Here is a 24,422-nt window from a genome sequence, read left to right as displayed (position 1 = left end):
ATTTGGGAACCCCAGGAGCAGAATTTGGCATATCAAGACAGGTTTTCTTCTTCAGCCAACATTATCTTGGGACATTTTGGAATCATTTCCTCTTTTCATCTTTTGCCTTTTGAAGCAAACTGGGAAGTTAAATAATTCTCAGAACTCAGAAATTTCAAAGCTGTTCTAAAAAAAAAATCTTGACTGAGCCTCAGAGGAAGAGAAAAAGGGGTCAAGTTTTTTTTTTTTGGGTCCCCCTTCCCCCTTTATAACTAAGCTAAAGTTCGACCAAAACAACAGACACACTGGCACGTTAGTACTGGTTGACTGGGCACTTGTATGCAGTACTTATAGACCAGTAGAAGTGCTCGTTTACCTGTCTGGTGTGTAAGGGGCCCTTTGTCTTGAAGCCTCCTTGGGAACTGCACTCTGAGGCACTGAAGTGATCTGAACTAGTGGAGGAGCGTTTGGACAGGGTGTCACAACCCCCGACAAAGGTGTTGTCCAAAGGGAGTTCCTGAATCACGTGATGCTTTTTCACAGACACTGGAGTGTCTGGTTTCAGGTGGAAAGCAGGCTGTGGAGAAGCGGATTTGTAGTGCTTGGCCAGGTCAGGGCTGTTAGGCTTGAAGGTGGTCGGGGGAGCGGGGCCCCAGTCAAATCTTCCTATGCTCTGCTCCTCCAGCTCAGCCGGCAGGCTGATGGTCCCATTGATGGGTTCGTGCACCGCGTCATCGGGTTTGGACTCTTCGATGGTCACAAAGTTCAACAGCGAGCTCTTGGGAGACTTCCTTTTCTTTCTCTTCTTTTTCTTGTTTTGCTTGTTCTCCTGGTTGGGGGACATCCATTCAGCCCCTTGCTTGCTCCTCTGAGCTGCTTTGAACCGGGACGCGTGGCGACAGCGCACCAGCACGGTGACGAAGATCACGACGATGACCACCATGGCACCGGCCACGATGGCGATCATGATGGTGAGATAGTCCTCGTTTTGGTAGGGCTGGCTGCTGTCCCCTATGTTCCTGTCCAGGGGGGTCTCCATAGTCCTGCGAATCAAGTCGTAGATATAGGAGGCATTCCCAGCCGTGTCGTTCACATACAGAAAAACAAGCACAAGTGTGTGCAAGGACTTGGGGTAGCCCAGGTCGCTTATATTGACCACCAGACGGTGCAAGCCCACGTCGGTGGGCGCCGGTTTCTCTTCCAGGGTGATGTTGCCGGTGACCGGGTCAATCCGAAACAAGCCTTTGCTGTTGCCACTCACAATTGTGTACTTCAGTTCAGCGTTCATCCCGGTGTCGATATCCACGGCAAACACTTCTGCTACCACCGAGCCAGGGATGGCCGAGAGGGGCACCAACTTGAAAGAAGTGTTAGACGGTGGGGAGATGACAACGGGGCTGTTGTCATTGACGTCCATGACGTTGATGGTTACCTTCGCTGTAGAGGACCGGGGTGGCTGTCCTCCATCGGTCGCTTTGACATCAAAAGTGTAGGAACTCTGCTGCTCTCTGTCGAATGAGACATTCGACTTGATGACTCCGGAATAGGGATCCAACACAAAATTATCATTGTCGTTCAGAATGGAAAGAGTCACAGCTTTATTCTCGCCAGCATCTGCATCTGTGACTGTGATCACCCCCACAGTACTATACTTTGGCAGATTCTCAGACACAAAAAACTGAAAGTGATTATGAGTAAACTTGGGGCTGTTGTCATTCTCATCCAGAACAGTAACAATCACCGCCGCTTGGCTTTGGAGGGGAGGGGTCCCATTGTCCCTGGCAGTTACTGTAAAAATGAACCGCTCTTGTTCCTCTCTGTCAAAGACTCTGGAGGCTGTCAAAACCCCTGTCTTTCGGTCCAGATCAAAGAAGGAGGCATTCGGTCCAAGCTGGTAAACAATGTCTGCGTTCTTCCCACTGTCCTCATCTGTGGCACTAATAGTTGTTAAGTATAACCCACGTCGGTTGTTTTCAGAAACTGACAGCTCAATTACAGGCTGGTTGAAAATGGGTGGGTTGTCATTTTCGTCCTCAAGCTTAACCCTTACCAGGGCAGTCTGATTTAAACTGGGCTTCCCAGAATCAGAGGCAACAATTTTAAAGCTGAATTCTTTGGTGCCCTCGTAGTCCAACAAAGAGGAGGTCTCTAACAAATACTGGTTGTCGTACACTGCCTTCAAGTGAAATGGGACCTCTCTTTCAATAAAACAGATCACTTTGCCATTCACATCTGTGTCCTTATCAGAAACTGTAATTAGGGCAATCTTGGTGTTGACGGGATCTTTCTCGGATAAATACACCGTGCCATTGATGGGACTTATGATGTACCTGAGGTCTATGTTAGGCGGGTTATCGTTCACATCAGTCACATTGATGGTGACGGTGGCTCGAGCCGGAGTGGAGCTGCCATCACTAGCCAGCACTGTCACTTTGTGAATGGCCGTCTCCTCTCGATCTAGGGACCTCTGGACAGTGATCAGCCCAGTAGTATTATTTAAAGCAAAGAGTCTTTTGGTAGCAGGGGCAACCTGGGCACCAAAAATGTACCGGATCTCAGCATTACTGCCTATGTCTGCGTCAGTGGCATGGAGCTGAATGACAGAGGTGCCCACCGGAGCATTCTCCGGGATATGGACCTCCACTTGCCCCTCCTTAAACACCGGCCTGTTGTCATTGACATCACTTACTGTGACCTGCAGGATGGCCGTGCTGGATTTCTGTGGAGTGCCTCCATCCTCTACTTTGATTTTCATCACATAGGTATCTTTCTGTTCTCGGTCCAAGTTTTGCTGAACAATCAATTGCGGCCACTTCTCTCCCTCCGGAGTTTCCACAATATCCAGTCCAAACACACTCTGGCCATTTAACAACTCATAATGCTGAACACCATTGAAGCCTGTGTCAGGATCTGTTGCTGATGGGATTGGAAAGCGGCTGTTGATCAAAGTGTTTTCTGGAATTGAAATATTGATGACAGGAGATGGAAACATGGGGGCATTGTCATTGGTATCCTTAACAATTATCTTTATTTTGATCAGCCTGAAAAAGTCATTGGGGAGGATCACCACCTCAAGTTCAAAGAAACACTCGTTCTCCTCAGCATAAGAGGCTCCAGCACAGAGTTTCTCTCTGTCTATTCTATTGGAGGTGGTGAAAATCTCCCCAGTGCTACTGGACACTTTCACCAAAGGGGCATCCCCAGCTTTAGAAACCAGTCTGTAGACGAGGCTGGCACTGGTCCCTGTGGCAGCATTGATGTGAGAAATGTTCAGATCCTTTGGTATGTTTCCTATGGGCACATTTTCAGGCAATTCCTCTCTAATAGTGTAAATAAGTTCTTGAGCTATTGCGGAATCCAGCCTTAAACAGGCAATCAGAGCAGCCAACAGGTAAAAATCCCTCAGGTCCATGATAATGTATTTATTTTCTTTTCCCGAATTTTAGGGTTTAAAGGTTCCCACTGAGGAAGGATGCACGAATTGCAAGAGGAAGCGTGCATGGACGGGAGGATGCATTACATCTCATCGCTTATTTGGAGACAGCCACTGTCAACACAATTGTATAGACAATATTATTCTTCAGTAAACAGACACACACAGTCACGAAACATTACAGCACATTTTCCACTGCATATTAGTAAACATGGCAGTTTGCGCTGCCACTGTTTGCAAGTTAACTCTGTGGCTAAAAACACTCAACATCCCCTGCTTGTTGCATTTGGCCAGAGGAAATAAAATCATCTACTTTTGAATTCAGGACAGCTGCTATTTTTACCTGTGTTCACCCACACTGTTTTTCAGGACACCATTTAATTCACAACATGCATTCTTGTTCTCCTCCTCCCCTCCCCCCTGGCTTACCTGCCTCCTGGTTTCTAACCCACCTCCCTTAGTTTTTTTTTTTTTTTTTTTTTAAGGTGGAAGTGAAAAACAGTATTTAGTTGTGCTTCCTGCTAACTGCTTTGTCACATGTCAACTGTGATGAGTTTTCTTCTCTGCCACAGAGTCATATCTCTCTCTCTTTTTCTTTTTTCTTCTAAAAGGACTATGTCTTTCTTTCCCTCCAGTTCTTCAACTGCCTTCTAACACAATCTTCCTGGGAAACAAGCATCGGACATGCTGCAGCATCAGCAGCAATAGTCACCGGCCACTACAGATCCGTATTGCCTGAAAGCACAACACCGAGACTTCAAATGTCTTATCCAGACCTTGCTCTCATTTCTCCAGGTTGCCAAATTAACCCCATCAGCATTAATCAGCACGTTAAAACTTTACAAAATAATAATATAAGATTCCTATATCCTAGAGGTGAAAGAGAGTGTCAAGGTGTATGTGAAACGCAGCAATATTTCCATGTAACAGCACGATATTTTCTACAGAGCCTAAAAGAGGGGGGAAATGCAGTTTCTTAACCCTGGTCTCTGTTATAATATTAGTAACATCTGCCACACATAAATACTGCAACCCAATCATGCAGGTTAAAAGGCTCCTGTTTAGATGCCCCCCTAACTGCAATGTAAACGGGTGCAAGGCTCCAGACAGCCACCCACTTGAGTAAAACTGGTCAGTTCCCAGGCTCTGATCTCATCTGCATTAGCTGCACGCTAGCTGATGCCCGTGATTAGTTCCGGCAGGGTGATGCAGGTAGGGATGCAGATACAGTCTGGTAGGTGAGTTCTGCCCCAACCGTCTACCCAATTACAAACATCCCCCGTCTACACCCGAGGACATATCTAAACACGGCATTTACAATGGTGCATGCGAAACTTTACACTTACGTGAGTTGCCTCAACCTTTCCCCTTTCCCGGTATGCTGCAGTTAGGAACGATTTGTTCCCACACATAGAAAGCCATGCATCTGGTAGCACCAGTTTGGGGAGAAAATCAGGAACAGCACAGCGTTTCCTCCCGGTGAAATGTGTTGCTTCGGGCTGGCAAATTAGCAGCTCCGGAGAACAAATTCGCAGATTGGTCCTTGTTCTCTCCACATCCCGCCTCTATTACCCAGGGGGTCTGGGCTCTTCTGGTATTTAGCACGCGCAGCATCCAGTCGCACTTCTCCAGCTAAGGGGTATTTTCCACGGCATCCAGCATACCGTTCCCCTCCGATGTCAGCGCCGCTGGAGTCTCTAACTTCTTGTAGGAAATGTCAGAGTTGGGGTGATGGTGCTTCTCGGGCTGCTCTCCGGGGTGACAGCGGCCCGAAAAATTCCTAATGGGTTGCTCATCTCTTGCTGGTTGGAGAGACTCCGGGGCGCTTCTTCCCGTCGGGCTCGCTTTCCCTCTCCCGCTTCTCCTCTGCCCCTCTCTGCTTCTCCCTCTCCTCGCTCTGAACTGAATTTCTTGATATAACTCTCAATAAGCCCAGAGGGAGGGCGTGACGGCCGCGGACCCGCCCCCGGCCCCTGATTGGCCCGCATCCTGCGGTGCGGCAGCCGCACGCGAAGGAGGGGGGCGCCGAACAGGGCGCCGACTGTCTCCCCGCCCCCCCCCCCTCCCCGGCGCCCCCTCGGCCGCAGCGAAAACACGGAGAAGCGATCCCGGCCCCGAGAGAGCCGGGCTCCCGGAGGCGCACGGAGCATGCCCAGCGGGGGCCGCCGGGAGGGGAGAGCCGGCGCGCCTGGGGCGGTCGCGGGCGGTGCTGGCGGCGGCTCCGCGCGCTCTGGGCAGCGATCGGGCAGCGATCGCCGATCCGGCGGCCTGGCGGGTACGGGCGGCTGCCGGGGGGGGGGGGGGGGGGGGGCGGCGGGTGAGCGGGCGCCGGTCCAGGGAGCCTCGGGCCCCGCGGCGGGCGGAGATGGGGGACGCCGAGGGCGCTCCTATCTGGGCGCACATGTCGCACTTGCCTTTTCTACTAAATGGAGGGACCCCAATGCAAAGAGATGGGAGGGCACCCGGAGTCCGAGGCCGGAGATGTGTGGTCACCGCTCGGACGGGAGGACGGGCCAGCCGATCCCCGGAGCGCGTTAAGCAGACAGCACGCCCGGCGATGCTGGCAGGGACTTGGCAAGAAGGGCGGAGCGGAGGGGGCGGATAGCGCAAGGTCCGGGCTGAGAATCTTAATCTTTGAACCTCAGTGGAGACCGGAAAGAAAATTCACCGTAGCCTTTCTGGCCTGCTGGGTGACGGGAGCCGGCGGGGAGAGAGGGGGAGAGCGGCAGCCTCGGGGTCCCCGGTCCGCCCCGGCCAGCCGGCTGCGGCGCGAAGTCTCCTCTCCCCGCGCTGCGGCGCACGGGCGGCTGCCTCTGCGCTTCTGCTCCGCCGCGCGGGAGCCGGCGAGCCCGGCGAGCCCAGCGCGCGGCTGCTGCACAGCCCGCTCCCAGCTCACTTAACTGCAAACTTTGCCTGCGAGAGGCTGGAAGGAGTCCCGTCCAGCTGCTTCCCCGGGCTGTGGACCACTTCCTTTCCCCTGGCACTTGCTGCTGATTCCAACCGTGCACGTAATGCTCGTCTTTCCCTGTGCGACTCAGGTCTCTCTGACTGGTTTTGCAGCGAGTGCTCACGCGTTTCTCGTTTCCCTGCACGCGCAGGAGGGAATGACTCCCGAAAGCATTAGCCTGATCTCTGAAATATGGGCCCCGAACACTAGCCTATCTCTGTATATGGCTGACCTCTTACAATCAGTAAGCCACCGGGTTTGTGTAATGGGTTGTTACCAGAAGGATATGTTGCATGAGCAAAGTTTGAGGCTTTCATAATAACAGTTCACTTGGAACAGAAATTTTATTTTTATTTTTTGAATGACCTATAAAGGTTGTCGGAGAAGGTCTTAATGTGTAATTGAATAACTGGCTCTAACTTACAGGGAGAATAAAGGGCACTTATTTCACACATCCGTGTTCTCCATTCTGTACTGAGCTGCGGATGGATGCATTGATGCTCTTCACACAGTTCTGCACTATGATGGCATGTACAAAGATACCTCTTAGTCTTTGAATAGAATGGTTTTCTTTTTCAATATGAACACTTATTTTTAGATACTTAAGTTAAAATGTAAAAATATTATCACCAAGCAAACCCACCAAACTTAGATATTGTATAAATAATTTCACTATTTAACCAACTCTTTTGACATGACAGTGTCCCCACATCAATGACAAATATTTTTTTAAAAAATAAACTTTTTCTGAGGTCAATATTCATGCCAAAATTCAGTGCCTAATCTGCACTAAAATAGTTAATCTCTTAATGAAAAATATAAAAGGGGATTCCTCAAGGCAGTAGATTGATAATGCTTTCTAAATAGCCAAAAGTCCTCTCATAATAGTATTTTGTATGATTAGAGTATACAAAAGTTAAGAATAAAAAGGACTGCTTAAGTATTTAAAATTATAAAGAAAAATATTACCTCATACAACAATACGAGTGAATCAAAGGAAGATTCTTTTATCTTAACTCTGAATGATCATTTTGCCATTCACAAAATCTACAATTAGAACTAGTGCATTGTTCCAGTTGTCACCTATTTTATGCTCTGAACTTGTTTAAAAGAATAAGTGAACCATCATTTTGATACATTTACAATAAACAGCAGCACAGCCACTTTCCAGTTCACTTCTTACACATCACAGTCATCTCAATTCTTATGCTAATCATACTATAGTCATTTCAAATTCATGTTGCAGTCACAGCACATAACTTAGCAATAATTAATATTGTTACTAAGCAGAATTATTTCTGTTTGCTAAGGGGTAGCTTTGTGAGTAGTCAGGACTCATTACTATCTTATGCTCATAAATGAAATCTTAGTATGAACACAGATGAAGGTTAAGAAGAAAAAAAAAATCATATGATTACATTTATGACCATGAGACTTCAATTACAGAAACCAAAGGTCAAAGCCCCCGAATGAGGTCCATCTCTAGACTCTTCAAAGGATGCTGACTATAATATAGAAACAGAGCTACTGACTTCAGTGCATTCTCTCATTCAGGTGTTTATTTGGAATATCTAAATTATTGGAATTCTTTAACTGATCATACTAGTTTTATCTCTTAAAGCTAGAATGGTTGAAGCTTATTGTTTGCCCTATTATATTCCAAACTGCTAAACGCCAGAATGAGAACTATTATTAAAGATCTTATTCATATTCAGGAAGAAAATTAAATCTAAAGGGTCATATTTCTAACCCTCTGCTATCATAACTTGAGGCTTCTGCCCAGAAATCTATATAAAACATTTCCATAATGAGAGCTGCTCACAATTCACCTCTTCTACCTTATTTTTTTTAAAGTGATATCTACATTATTATGTATTAAGAAAATTATATTGTATATAAATTTTAGTTTTGTAGGAGGCTATCTATTGGTTTTGATGCATTTTAATCACTTTTTTTCTTCAGTGAATTTAATAAAATATCTAATTTCCAATTATATGACTTCCAATATAGATCTTTCAGTATACGTATTAGGCTTCCAATTAGATCTCATTAATTTACCCTTATTCATTTTTGTCATTGCACGCTTTCTACAGCAAGGAATTGTTATATTCTCACATGTGTTGTACCTGATTAGTATATGATTTAGGAATTATGCCATCTGGGCTATAGTAAAACTGCTTTAGTGTTCCCTGCTGCTATATAGGTCATGGGATATTGTGAAGCTGAGTCACCTTAGACCAGCTACCCAAAGACTTAAATACTATTTCAGATGAATATAGAAACAGATGTTGAGATAACATCATTTTACATTCCAACATTTAATGTTGTTCTAGTTATATATTTAAACAATTTTCATGTTATGGCATTTAATAACTTCAATTATCAAGCAGTTTGGTTTGTTAATTGAATTTTCATCTATGATTTTTTTAGTTTCCAGTCAGCATTTTAAAATTCTATTTCACACAGAGATTGTAAAGGCTTTTTGTATTAAGCTACAGTTTGTATAAAAGACATAGACTGTGATATTTGCGATGATCAAATGACCTCCTCAAGGATTTCAAGACTAAAATGTTCAACTTTAACATACTATTTCTGTATTCCAATCAAAATGAAAAGTAAAATAAAATAAATACTAGTGAGCCTTGTACTTCTAAAGTGCCTTTAATCCAGATGTCTCAGTGTGTCTAACAAACATTAATAAATCAATCACAGGGATCTTGGGTCACAGCAGGTATTATTGTCCTCATTTCACAAAAAGAGTCTAGACTATTGTAGTGTACTTCTGGGGGGAAATTGTGTGAAAATGCTGAGGGTTATTTATATTATCACTACTTAGAAAATGACAATGCAGAATGTTAACAGCACAAAAAATTAACACCTTTTAAGACTGTACAAACTGGCAAAGTGTAGTAAGGTCCTTGAATAATTCTTCTGCTGCACTATTAGGTCTTTCCTTGGAATATATATATTTGTTCTCTCTCTCTTTCTTCACTTTTAAGTCATATAATTTCATGCGAAATGTAACAGAAAACTTTCTATTTCTTGTCGGTAGAACATTTATTTTCTGTAGGTAAGAACTGTTAGAATATCAAGTATGATCTATTTTATTCATATTTACATAAAATAAAATGCCCCCAAATTCAGAAATTACATGCACACTATTCAGAAGCACCTCTATTTACTCTTAAAAATAGATATAGAGAAATGTTGAGATAAGAACTCATTTAATGCACAATAGCATTTGCCCAAAGGTAATTGGGAAAGTGATTTTCTTAGATATTAGAACTTCCTCAATTTAAAATAAATATTGTACAAGTTTTTTTTCTTTATTCTCTTTAATACATTCTCAATAAGAGTATATTGTTGAAAACAGAACTTCATAGTACCTGAAACATGATCCTAATAACTTCCATTCCTATTCTTCTCTCCCACTTCTGCATGCCTATATTTTTTCCGTCCTTTTTCTTTTCTTTTTTTAAAAAATAAACTCACGTGACATTCTTCTAAGAGCCCAACTTGTTACATAATGTGCACATAAATAGACTTACTAATATAGGGCAGAATGGATAAGCCTCATTTTTCTCTTATAGTCTCCTCTCAGGAACCAAATTCAACCCACAGTCCCCCTGTAATTGAATTAGGATGAGTCAGGGAGACTATGCATATTCCATTGACTCCTGCAGCCCTGGCTTAATTCCAGATCACTGATAACACCCAAGTAATAGAGAGAGGGATTGCTCAGCCTTTAAAATACACTGGTATGCTTTGCCTGGGATTTAAGTCAATACCACTTCACTTTCAAAAATTATATATGTATACACATAATCCTTTAATATATTTTTCTTAAATGAAAATCGTATTTTGTAGTGTATTACTATACAATCTTTAAAAATGCACATCATCATTTCAGTCCTACCCCTGTGAATTTACTGAGCTCTCGCTACACACGGATTGGTGAAATTCTCATAAAGGATTAAAAGCACCTCAAAGAACCTTCTTGGCTGGATGGAATGGAGTCTGTCTGCTTTACAGTAAGCCAGGACACATCATCAGAGCGATGCATTTTTAAAAATAGAAGTTATAAGGAACATCATATGTTGAGAGGTTAAAGCATAAGTTTAATTAGAAAATCTATCCTTGGAAAAATGTCACTTGTAAAGTGAAATAACCCAATAAATATTTCTTATATTTCAAAAGATGTGAAACATTTTTTAATGTCACCAACACAGTCATGCAGTCTATTAATTTGGAGAGTGAATAAGCATCTCCATTTGAGTGCAGAATCAGTATGTCTATGACTATTATCTATGTAATTTCTAGAAGAAACAATCATACCAATGGAGGTGTCTTTAAAAGCCATATGCTGAAATAATGGGATTATTTCCCTGTATTAGTCCCTCACTGTGCAAGTAGGCTGACATTTTGGTATATTAGAACAGTAAGGCGATCCTAAAGACCAGGTGACATTTCAGGTACACTCCAGGATTAGTGGGAAAAAGTGGAAAGAGAGAATTATATGAAATGACTATAAAACACAAAAGTGAAAGATTTAGTGTCATAAATGTATTTATTACTTCACTCAAAAATCTAATAAAAAACATACCATGTAAAAAATACCTACCATATTTTTTAAAGCCTCTGTATTCTCAGGCACATAGATATTTAATATCTACAAGGCAGGGAAAAAGTAGGTTTGTAGTTGTGAGTACTCTAAACAAAGAGTTTATTCTCATTTATTAATTATTGTATTTTCTATACAAACAACTGTAAACCTACTTTTGCCCCACTCTGTATATCTTAAGCATAAGTCAGCTGAGGTCTCTTGCTGTTTTTTCCTTTCGTTGTTATTTTTTACATAGAGACATACGATCCTGACAGTACTTCCTACTTTGCTAATTCTCATCATCATATCTCTCCTTTATATTTTAGATTTTAAATATGTTGCTTATTACATTCATTGTAATATTTCAAATACTCAATAGCAAGTTTGGGGGAATATACCTAAATAAATATATTGACAGTTTAGTTGTGTTCTTCTTCATATTTCTCCAGAATGTTTACCGCTTATTATTGCAAGCCTAACAATATACTAAAGTTGACTTTTTGTGATTTACATGACAATTAACTTAAACTGATTCTGTCTACCTCAAACTTTAATTAGAACACACATTACCCAGATACTTTGTTAAATTTAAATGCAGGTTGATATATTTGTTTTGGGGTGGAAGCTAAAGTCTTGCATTTCTACCAAGTTCTCAGGGGATCCTGATGCTGTTGATCTGTGGGGCCCACTGGAAGTAGCAGGTATCTAAAAGGTCTCTTATATGCAAAGCGCATGGCACACAGGACAACATGCAAAAGTGAACACTGGAGAAGGGTTACACCTACTTTCTCCCATGCATGGATTAATTCTGTTGCCAAGCACTCTTCTGACGCAAGTACAGATCAGACACTCAAGGAATGTGCATACCACTCATATATTACTAACTTGGTTTAGCTTGTTTTCTTCCTCACAGAAATTAAATATCTTGAGCTACATTTTAGTTTTACTTTGGACTGAAAATGAGGAAGGCGGCCATTTGGAGGCTGGCATCTTTTCGGAGAAGGACAGAACTGCATGGAACAGAACAGGAGGACCCAGGGCACCTGCTGGGCAATGTGAGGGTACAGGGTGCTGATGCATACAGAAGGTGTCAACCAGGATGGCACAGAATACATGCCTGAACACCTCTGTGTCCTCTCCAGGCTCACATGAGTTCCTCCTTTTTGGGCAATGTTTCTCCTAAATTCCATCCCCATGGTCAGCAAAGAAGCTATCTTCACAAGGCATAGACCTCTCCCACTCGGCCAGAAATGAATGGATCCGCCCCATTCTGCTAAACCCAAGTGGACCAATGAACCCCTTCATCAAAGAACCTAGATTCTGTAATCAAGATCCATCTAATTGTTCTGTAAACAGGAAGTGATGTGTTCTCAGGAGTAATTAGAAGCAGTTTTTCATTGCGTAAACCAGGAAGACAAAGAAAAGTAGAGGGAGAGAGAATAAGAAAAATGAAGGTGATACACATAAAGAATCAGAGACAGAGAACCCCTTATGGCAGTTAATGATCTGATTCCAGTTCATTGTTGGTGCCCAGTTACATACCTACCACTGTTTCTTAAGAGCTAATCTAAGAGCCTTTATAATAGCTATAGTTTGCAAGAAAGAGTCCTAATTAATATGAGGTAATCAAAGGAACTAGTAATTTTGCTTGACCCCATCTATTCCTGATTAACAAACTGAAAGGCTAAAATATGGACTGTAATAACATGACTGGGATTGTATAATTGTGGGAGAGAATAAGAAGAGTGAAAATAATCAAATTTTTATACGAGTGGTTTTAAGCATAGAGTAATATTTCCCCTTAGGTGACACTTGGCAATGTCTGGAGACATTTTGATCATCACAACTCTGACGTGGGTGGATAGGCTGTTACTGCCACTGACAGGTAGTGGGTGGAGGCCAGGGATGATGCCAAACATTGTAGAATGTGCAGTGCTGCCCCTCCCCATTCCTCTCTCCCCAACACACTCACACACACACAAGCACACATGAACACATACATAAACACACATGTAAGCACACACACACACGCACGCACACACACACACACACACACACTATGGCTCAAAGTGGCGGTAGTGCCAAAGTTGTGAAACCCTGATTTAGAGGAATAGCATTTGTATTTTGTGTGATTTATTTAAGCAAATTTATATCTATTGTTTGTAAATAGCAAAATCAAAAGTTAATATATCATTAAAGTGCATTTGATGACCTATAGGAAAACAGACAAAATATGTTACAAATTATGCTGCTGAAATATGAAGAAATAAATATCTCTTCTAACCCTTCGTGACAAATGTTCTATTTTTATAGAAGGCACAGCAAATCTATAAACCAATCATTGGGCCTAATCGTGGTCATTTCTGTCCATCCTTCAGAAACTGTAAGATTCTCCAATGACTATATGAGGCATTTTATTAGGTTTATACTAATGTGTAATATATCCATTATAGAAGTTGATTTTATATAATTCCTATATTATTATTTCTTTTATTTCATATTTATAAAAACATCTATCCTACCTCCAGTTTCTCTGATAAAATATGAATTACCTAGATTCTGTTATATATTTGTGACTTATTTGGATTTTTTTTATCAGGTGAAAATAATAAAAATAAAACTACAATTATTTGCAATAGAAGATGTAAACCTCCCTTGGTTATAAATCAACAAAGCATCTATAACTCCATTATGATCACATACACACTCAAACAAAAGAAGTAATATAATTTATTTGGTTTGTTGCTAAGATTTTTTTTTTCATTCTTGTTACTATAGTCTCAATAACATTTTATTTCCTACAAAGGGTATAAATCGCATATAGGTTTATTCTAAAGTTTTTGGGTCAACTTAATGATTCCTGGAAATCCACAAATTCTAATGCAATAGCAATCTAATAAATAAACAAAAACTTTCTGAATTAGGATAAATATTCAAAGAAAAAATTCTGAAGAAATATTGAGTACTAGAAAGTGAATTTTTAACTATACACTGGCTCATCTGGGAATCATTTTAAAAGTTAAAGGATTGCTAAAATAATTTTTAACTGTGGTAAACACTGCCATCTTGAGGAATTTTCTGGTAATGCATATCAAAACTAAAATGCCTAAAAGTGTTATATGTATGGATTTATGCCACAATTTTTATTTTATAAATTTCATAAATGTGAAAAAAATATTTTATATGAAATTAAATAAATGTAATTGTAAAACTGAGCTCTTACCTAATACTATTGCTGTGATTTTCAAATATCAATACATTGTCAAAGTAGTTATTTGAATGAAATCATTTTTATTAACCATGTTGTCAAGATGTTTTCTCACAGTTGTCAGGTAGTAATTTAACTTTTGTATTTAACAAACTAATTACAATATCAGAATTATAATCAGATTCTTGCAAAAAGTATATTAGAATCAATACCTAGAAAACCCTGCAATGCAATGATATCACTATATAAGGCACACACTTTAAAACAAATGCCTCTTTTTAGAAAGCAACAAAATTGCCTGTACTATTCTTATTATTTGTTGCTTTTTCCCCTCTTTTGTGTTCGTTTTAAGGTCACCATTTTTTCAGTTCAGTTTCATTAGTTTACTCCATGTGCTAATTTGTAAGTTCTGCTTTTTTTAATTCTTCACTAATCAGTGGTAACTAAGACTGCAGAAACTCAGAGCCTAAAAAGGAATACAATAAGGGTAGATTACTATGTTGCCTATTTAAATAGAAATACAAGCACCTTAACACCTATGACGTTTCCATTGTCAGAACTGATGAATAGGAACAAAGAAAAACATGTATGTTCTATAACACTTTCTCCACATAACAACAGTACTAATTTTTAAAAGTTAAGGGGCTATCTGGTATTTTCACTTATATAGTTAAAATTATGCAAATGTTGCCTACTGAAATTTATTTTTATATGCTTCCTGAATTCCAACTTCATTACTAATAAAATTTGTGAAAGTCTACTTTATATCACTTGTAACCAATGTTACACATATTTGCAATTTTCTGAGATCTAGGATTCTATTTTAGTATCTTCATTAATGTTAGATCTGCACTTAAAGTGCTGGATTATTCATTTAATTCTATTACTATGAAGACAAAGGAAAGTATAAATTTCAAATCAAGTAAAAAAAGTATGTAACATTAAACTTAGTACTGCAAAGATGCTAAAATGCTGTAGAGAAGTCTAGCTGAAGGAGAAATCTATAACTGGGGATACAAGTAATTTTTATTTTCATAATTTGATGTTATAATTATAATGAATATCAGTGTCAGAATCTGAAACAATCTTATTTGGTTATTTTTTTTTAATTTAAGTGCGTAAAAATTACAGGGTTAATAATACTGGTGAAATGCTGATGAAATCAAAGTGCTGTGATCAAATCAGGGTTCAATGTCTTGCAAAATTGAAGAATGAGTTCATGGACAAAGATGGTTAGCAGAAGTAAAGTTTATTGAGAGAGAGATATGGACTTCCAGTAGCAGAGAGGAGACCCAAAGTGGGTGGCCAGTGAAGCTTCTTTATCTAGGGGTAGCTATATGTTTCGCTAGCTCCTGATTGGTCCTTCCAAAGAATTCTGCTTTAGCGTCATCTATACATTTTAAAGCTCACGTCTCACGTGATGAGTGAATAAAAGGCCGTGGTACATTTACACAATGGAATACTATGCAGCTGTAAAAAAGAAGGGCCTCTTACTCTTTAAGATAATATGGAGGGACCTGGAGATATTATGCTAAGTGAAAATCTTTGCCTTTTTAATAAGAAAAATTTTTTGACAGGAAGTAGAATTTATTGGTGAGTGTAAGGTGGGGACAGCACTCAGACACTCATGAATTCAGGACCTACCATTTGCCCAGGGGACCGTGATTAGGGATGTATATGACTTCACAGCCATCTAGGATGAGTCGCTTTTCAGTGCCAGGTCTTCAAATTCATTCGCATTAAACTTAAGGCCCCACTGCTTGGAGATGTGGCTCTTGTGGTGTTCAGAGAATTGAACTTGGCTCTGCTTAGGGCCTCAGTCACAGGTTCCTTGTTCTGCAGTTTGGTGCCATGGACACGATGACTTGGCCAATGTGGACCCTGGCCGCTATGCCCTGGGGTTTTTCCTAAGGCACCGCCCCGCATACCTGCCTGGAGCCTGTCAGCCCCCTCAGGACAACATCTTGTTGATGCGGATAGCATAGAAGGGGTGGAGCCACAGTGAAAGCCATCTTTGGCACAGCTTTAGACCATGTATTTACTTGTTGGCACAGTGAAGAGCTTGTCCATTTTTGCCTTCTTCCACCCCAGGTCAAAGATGCAGATCTTGGCACCAGGACACCCTGCAGAAGCGAGCCTGTGGGTATGGCTTGTTCTTACAATACCAGTAACATGGGGTGGGGTGACGGCCAGCGACACCAGCATCTTCAGTGGCAAGCCAAAGGGAAAGAATGTGAGAAATATTTATGTGTAAAAAAATAGTACAATCCTTTATTCTAGATTCAGCAATTTTTAATATTTTGCAATTTCCTTGACCCCTATCTCACATTTCTGCTCAACCATTTGAAAGTAAGTTATAGACCTGTCATTGCAAAATCATTCAGTATGCATCCCCTAAGAATAAGGACAATCTCCTACATAACCACACAATATCATACTTAAGTAGTAATAATTCTGTACATCATGTAATGCCTATTTTACATTCAAGTTTTTCTACCCGCGCCCAGGAAAAGGTTTATAGCCATTTATCTGGATTTTTTTCCCCTCTTAAAACTCAATCCAATCTAATTTATGTCCACATTGCTTTTCCTATTATGTTTCTTCACTCTCTTACTTTAAAAGAGTTCTCTTATTTTTTCCCCTTGACGTTTTATTTCTGATTAGTTTAGGACAGTTGTAGGGTAGACTATTCCACACTCTGGATTTGCTTAATTGCTTCATTTTGGGTCATTATCTTGCTTCTCTGTGACCTGTATTTTTGTAAACTGAGATCTAAAACAGTGCTGTTCAACCAAAATATAATTTGGGCCATATATGTAACTTTAAATATTCCAATAGCCACTTTTAAAAAAGTAGAAAATAAGATGAAATTATTCTAATAAGGTATTTTATTAAACCCAATATATCCAAAATACATAATTTCATCATGTAACCAATATTTTAAAAGGTGTTAATATATTTTACTTTTTTTAAATTTAAAGTACTATCCTATATAATAAAAAGGTAATATGCAAATTGACCCTAATAGTAGACCTACTAGGAATGACTGGTTGCTATGATGCGCACTGACAACCAGGGGGCAGGTGCTCAATGCAGGAGCTGCCCCCTGGTGGTCAGTGCGTTCCCACAGGGGGAGCTCCACTCAGCCACAAGCTGGGCTGAAGGCTGCATGCACAGCGGTGGTGGTGGGAGCCTCTCCCACCTCCTCAGCAGTGCTAAGGATGTCCAACTGCCAGCCTAGGCCCGATCCCCCAGGGAGTAGGACTAAACTGGCAGGTGGACATCCCCCAAGGGCTCCTAGGCTGCCAGAGGGATGTGTGACTGCCAGCTTAGGCCTGATCCCCTGGGGAGCAGGCCTAAGCCAGCAGGTGGACATCCCCCAGGGATGTCCTGGACTGTGAGAGGGTGCAGGCTGGGCTGAGGGAACCCCCTCCCCCCTGAGTGCATGAATTTTTGTGCATGGAGCCTCTAGTAGGAAATAAAATCTTGTGTGTATACTTACAGCATGTCTTCATTTGGACTAGTGACGATTCATGTTGAATAGTTACATGTGTCTAGCATCGAACACTGTACAACACAGGGCTAGAGCCTTGATTAAAGCTAAACATTCTGGGCAATAATATCTCACAGGTGAGGTGTGGTTTTCATACTCAATTTGATCGGGAGAACCACAAGGTCAGATTATTTCACTATTCAAGGGGGTGTGACTTACAGTCATCTTATGTGGGAGGTAATTGTCATCCTTTCCTTTGCAGAGGGATTTCCTCCTTTCAATTAGTGAATGATCTGTGGGGAGATACACTGGCTCTATTTTAATCCTTAGTTACTTGACACAATGGTACCAAAGGATTCTGATAGCCACTGATGATCTTTGACCTGAGTCAATAATTATCTCATATGCTGCTAAATAGGGATTTCCTAACACTATTATCCTTCTTTTTTAGATCTCATTTTCCAGTAGAGAATCACTTCCCTTCCTCCTTCTCTTTTTTTTATTTACTATCATTAAAAACATTCTTAAACAATCACACTTTTAAATTCTAATGCTTTTTCACTTTCTACGAGGGTTCCTTTTTCATAGTACCCTGTTAGTATTACTTGAACATAATTTTTTTATGAAATCCTTGTGAGTGTATTAGATAGCTCTTGCTTTGGTTTAGTTTTGAATCCACATTGTGAAGATAGCAGAGGGCCAGATGGAAGTAGTAAGGATCCAGGATTTAGGCCTTCGAGAAGTCCCAAACCCTGACCAGGAGTATCCCATAACAAATGAACCTGAAAAGTAATACTGAGATTTCAGGGTTCTCTCACACATTAGCTAGCAATTACATATGGTCTTTCAGTTACATATGGTCCGTCTTATTCCTAAACTTGATGTGAGTCCAGGACTCTTCTAGACCAGTGATGGCGAAACTTTTGAGCTCAGCGTGTCAGCATTTTGAAAAACCCTAACTTAACTCTGGTGCCATGTCACATATAGAAATTTTTTGATATTTTCAACCATAGTAAAACAAAGACTCATATTTTTGATATTTATTTTATATATTTAAATGCCATTTAACAAAGAAAAATCAACCAAAAATTGAGTTCACGTGTCACCTCTGATACGCGTGTCATAGGTTCGCCATCACTGTTCTAGACTCAACCCTAAACTTCCTCTATCCTAAAGGATAGCTTTCTTCTCTTTGTCTGAACATATGCCTCCTTGTTTTTTACCTTCCATAGGTTTATTGAAACTTCACATGTTTATGAGCTTCTTCTCTGCTCTTCACTCTCATGGCTCTTGTTCCATTTCTTTATAGCCAATGTGAAGTGGGTTTTTTTATGTTTAAAAAAATATTTTTATTGATTTCAGAGAGGAAGGAAGAGGGAGAGAGAGATAGAAACATCAATGATGAGAGAGAATCATTGATTAGCTACCTCCTGCACACCCCCCACTGGGGATCAAGCTAGCAACCTGGGCATGTACTCTTGACCAGAATCGAACCTAGGACCCTTCAGTCCACAGGCCGACACTATATCCACTGAGCCAAACCGGCTAGGCAGGGGTGGGCAAATTTTTTGAATTGAGGACCACAATGGGTTCTTAAACTGGACCGGAGGGCCGGAACAAAAGCATGGATGGAGTGTTTGTGTGAACTAATATAAATTCAAAGTAAACATCATTACATAAAAGGGTACGGTCTTTTTTTTTTTTTTTTTTTAGTTTTATTCATTTCAAACGGGCCGGATCCGGCCCGCAGGCCGTAGTTTGTCCACGGCTGGGCTAGTGTGTGAGGTGGGTTTTTGAAGGAACTAAAACAAATTGCAATTCTATCTGGAAAAAAAGGAAATATATACACATACACACATATACTACCTGAACATATTAGATTTAAAAATATATCCTAGAAAGGAGTTGTTTAATTTGCATCGTATAATATAGCATCACCTGTGCTGGCTGCACATAGAACAGTCTCCAGTCGTCTGATTATTTCTGCCTTACGAGGGTAAACTTAGCAAACATCTCATTTTCTCTATCACTTTGCATGTAGAGCGCATGGTTCAGAGGAAACACTTTTAAAACGTCACCTCACATGGCTCTGTGATGACTCCTTGCTCACCCCCCCTAGTTATCATACCAGTTCCCCAGAATAGAGTGACATCCACCTGCTGTTTAGAAGAGGAAAAGTGTCCTCAGTCCCAATATTGGTTCATCAGAAATTAAACATTGAAAGAAAGACGGTCACCTTGTAACTGAACAAATGAATTCAATGCTAGGTAACTTCCTATGTTTGCACAGCCACTGGCAAGAGAATTTCTGTTCTGCCATTTTAGGGCTTTTGTCTGGTGTTAAGAGGACTGTATGCAATGGCTGTGGGAAAACAATACAAATACAACAGAGCGACAAAAATAAGACGGAACAAACTAAACAGAAGTACCTCCCGAGGCTGCAAAGTACAAGTGAGCGCTCTCTGGTTTTCCCCCGAAGGGCGGTTGTGGTTCCTTCCTACCTGAGCCCAGCCTGCTGCAGGCAGCTTCCCAGTCCTAAGTGGATAACATTATCTGGAGGAGACAGGGAGCCCAGTCCACGGATAGGTGGGGCATGCAACCATCCTGAGACATCACCAGGAGTGCTCACTGACCCATGATGGTGAGGTCTGAGCATGACCTCGCTGGAGCCACTGGCTCCCTCAGTGTTTCCACTTCTGCCTCCCCAGTCCTGTCATCCTTCCAGTTTCCCCTTCAGTGTCCCTCAGGTTCTGACACCCCTGCGGAATCCCAGCCTGCATGGAAGGCATCCTGAACCCCCTGCCTTCTGATGTGCTGGAGTCTCTTCTTGCCCCTACCCCACAGTATTTGGCAACAGAGGAGCCAAATACTGTCACTGGCCTGACTCTGAGCCCCATTGTGGTGCAGGGACTACAAGCATCAACCGTAGACCTGCTGGATTCTGTCCTGTGTCTTTGACTTGGGCTTGGCTTTATCAATGTGACTTGGATGTTAACATGCGCAGTGCTTGCCTTCTCCCCCCCCCCCGCCCCCCGACCCCCCCTTCCCCAGGCCCCCTTCTGCTCTTCCTGGGGAATGCTCCTCCAGCCAAATTACACCTCCAGTACTGAAAGGATCAGCTTCTTTTTTAAGATTTTAATTAATTTTATTTTTTAATTTTTAAATTAGAGTTTACATTCAATATTATTTTGTATTAATTTCAGATGTAGTGGTTAGACATATACTTTACAAAGTGCTCCCACTGATATTTCCAGTACCAATCGGACACCATACATAAGTATTACAATATTATTGATCATATTTTCTATGCTGTGCTTTATAGCTCCACGACTATTTTGAAACTACCAATTTGTACATCTTAATTCCTTCACCTTTTTCACGCAGGCCCCTAAAAACCCCTCCCCTCTGGCAGCTTCTTGCTGGGCCCGCTGTTTGCCTGCACACCCTCTGCCTCCCCCCATTCTTCTTCCTCTTTACTTTTTCTCTCCCTCCCTTCACAAATATTAAAAAACAAAAACTATTGGGGCTATCGTGATTTTCAAATTAATCTGAGGGTTTTCTCCTTTGACTTTTAAATGTACTGCGCCGATACTTCTCAGAATGTTTGCTTTTTAATTCAGTTATTTTCCCCTTAATTTTATCACTTAAAATACTTAATTTTCTGTACTTTACACAAACACGCCATAAAGACCATAGTGCATTATAGACAGACTACACACAATGTGAGGAGCTGGTATCAGCCTCTGTTGTTATTTTCCTGGGGCTTCAGGATTGAGCACAAAATCAAAACACATGGGACCTGCCATAGAGCAGCCAGCAGGTCTGCGTGCCCCGTGCATTTCTCCAGCAACTTAGAATCATATACTTAATAAAGCTCAGCTTCCTACAGGGAAACAAATGCATGCACTGATCAGGTTTCTAGCATTCTGTTAACCTTTTATGAGGTCTAAATCACCCAGCATCAAAATGGTTTATTTTCCTCTGAAAATCTTTTTAAAGGCTTGTAAAAAGATTCCAGGAAATTGCATATACTTGAAAAAAATATGTAATTTTTATTTAAAATATGCTTTATCACTAACTTTTACATTTTATAAGATTCACAGAGCTATTGCTAAATTTCAAATAATTGATTCTTTTTTTAAAAAATGAATACATTGAGTGTTTAATTACACAGTTTTTCTGTTTTCCAATTTGGGGCATTTTTTATTGATTTTGTTTCAAGAGTGTTTTAATTCTTTTATATTTTAAAATGTTATCAGTATAACGTGCTCACTATTTGCAATTCTGATAATCTGATAGGCTGCACTGTCTTCATTTCCTATTTTGTATCTTAGTTTATGTAACCTTTTTAAATTAAAACGCTAATAGACAACTTTCAATGGCTAAGAAATTGTATTTTTTCATATAACTTAAACAAGTACATCATAATCATTTTAATGTATCCAGGTTAGTAATATGATTATTAATTTAGTATTATACAAAATGAATTATTACCTATTCTCATTAGTGAGTAAACCCACTTTCAAATTAATCTTACTTTTAATACAGGAATACCTCAGAGACATTGCATGCTCAATTCCAGACCACCACAATAAGGTAAATATTGTGATAAAGAGAATCATACAATATTTTGGTTTTCTGGTACTTATAAAAGTTATGTTTATGCTAAACTGTAATTTATTAAATGTGCAACACAATTTTGTCTGAAAACAACAATGTACATACCTTAATTAAACATATGAAAACTTTCTCCGTATCAGCAATGAGGTTGGTTGTTTGTTTTGTCAGTTGCGTGTTTGGTAGAGTAGCACTTTGAATTTCCTTCAAGAATTTCTCCTTTGGTATATATATATATTTATTTATTTATATATATATATATATATATATATATATATATATATATATATATATATATATATATATATATATATATATATATACAGATATACCTTTTTTCCCCCCATTGACCCTCTCTACCCCACCTTCATCCCTCTCCCCAAGGCCTTCACCACACTATTGTCTGTGTCCTTTAGATTTAAAGTGGGAGACTTGTGATCCTTTCACATGAACACTTAGAGGCCATTGTTGAGTTATTAATCGGCCTAAATTCAATTCTGTTTTGTCTCAGGGAATGGGGAGTCCTGAGGAGAGGGAGAGATGGAAGAAGGGCTGGTTGGTGGAGCAGGCAGAACACATAGAACTTTTACAGATAGTATGAATTACAATAGTAACTGCAAAGATGATCAATCACAGATCACCGTAACAAATATAATAATGAAAAAGTTTGAAATATTGCAAGAAAACCAAAATGTGACTTGAAAGCTCAGAGACACAACTGAGTAAATGCTGCTAGAAAATGTGGTGCTGATGGACTTGCTTGAGCAGGGCTGTCATAAACCTTCCATCTGTAAGAAACACAACATCAGCAAAGTGCAACAAAATGAGGCTTGCTTGTACTTTTCTTTCTCCACCCAAATGTGCTTTTTGTACATGAAAGTGTTTTCCAGGGCTGCATTTGCTCCTTGAACTAAAAAGTTGTACAAACTCCTCAGGGAAAAGGAAAACAAACAAATCAACAAACCCACAACAGCATAACATGGCGCGAATGTCTCCTCTCACAGTCTTTTCCACTTACCTCACTTCAGCTGCAAGTAGATTGGTGTACAATGACACTAGGCTCTCTCACCACTCTCATTCCCACCTCACTCTGCACAGCAATAAATATGTATTATATATAAGTATGGAAATACTTAGTAATCAACTTTATCGATATTTGTGGGCATATTCCAGAAAGTTAACCGTTCTCATATGCCTGATTTTTTATAAAGATTTATGCTATGTTTGTTTGTTTTTGTATCAATATAGACAAATTTATAGAACCAAGACTGTTGGGTAAAAGGAAATGCATATGATATGTTTACATGTATATTACCAAATTGTCTTCCAGATAGATATACCAATTTGGTTTATCAATAGTATATACTCCAACCCTTTCTAACATTGAATATGACCAACCTTTTAAATTTGTATCAATCTGATAGGCAAAAATAATAAATTATTTTTAACTTTTCATTTATTTGGCCATTAGCTAATTTGAGATTTTTAAATGATGTGCATTGTTGTTTGTGTTTCTTTCGGTAGATGCCTGGTCATACCATTTTGTTTTTAAACAAATTTATGTATTTCTTACTGAAATATGGAAGCTAGTAATGTATTTTGAAAAATAAGATAGTCAGATAATGCAACTATTTTTGTCATTTGACTTTCAACTTTATGGCATATTTTTAATAAAGATATATTAAATCTAAATATTACAAATATGTTTTTATAGTTTTAATTTTTATATTATAGCTACACGAGTCCTCCTCATCCTAAGATGATAAAAAATGTTTACTAATTAGGCAGTCACAGGCATTTAAACATATTTTATTTAACTGTCCTCCATCTTTATTGAAAACTATAGCAATAACAATAAAATAGAACTTTTAAACATGTACAATGTTTTAGCAAGGAATGGTTGTTGTTGACAAATTTTTTACCCAAAAATCCCTAATTCATGAAGAAAATTTAAGCAAAATTGGTATTTAAAAATATAATCTATTAAAAAATATATTTCAGGGCTGTAGGCCCTGGCCAAGTAGCTCAGTTGATTAGGATATCAACCCAATAAACCAAGGTTGTGGGTTCCATCACCAGTCAGGGCACATACAAGAAGCAACCAATTTATGCATAAATAAGTGGAACAACAAATCAATTTTTT

General features: G+C 40.0%; 1 protein-coding gene and 1 pseudogene across 3 annotated transcripts in view; both read right to left on the bottom strand.

The window, feature by feature from the left end:
- PCDH9 (protocadherin 9) overlaps positions 1 to 5,318 on the bottom strand; it is a 949,264-nt gene extending 943,946 nt beyond the window's left edge. For all 3 annotated transcript variants that reach the window (XM_036300582.1, XM_036300581.1, XM_036300584.1), the window contains exons 1-2: positions 4,759 to 5,318; positions 356 to 3,526 (exon numbers count right to left, since the gene is read on the bottom strand). In XM_036300582.1, the coding sequence (XP_036156475.1) occupies positions 356 to 3,391 (3,036 nt within the window). In that variant the 5' untranslated portion in view covers positions 3,392 to 3,526; positions 4,759 to 5,318. The remainder of the gene's footprint in view (positions 1 to 355; positions 3,527 to 4,758) is intronic.
- A 10,492-nt stretch (positions 5,319 to 15,810) lies between these two features.
- LOC118650427 overlaps positions 15,811 to 24,422 on the bottom strand; it is a 164,921-nt pseudogene continuing 156,309 nt past the window's right edge.

Source organism: Myotis myotis, unplaced genomic scaffold (assembly GCF_014108235.1).
Source record: "Myotis myotis isolate mMyoMyo1 unplaced genomic scaffold, mMyoMyo1.p scaffold_m19_p_3, whole genome shotgun sequence".
In the NCBI taxonomy this organism is placed as follows: Eukaryota; Metazoa; Chordata; class Mammalia; order Chiroptera; family Vespertilionidae; genus Myotis; species Myotis myotis.
Note: the sequence above shows the minus strand (reverse complement) of the source record. Positions and strands in the feature narration are given on the sequence as shown.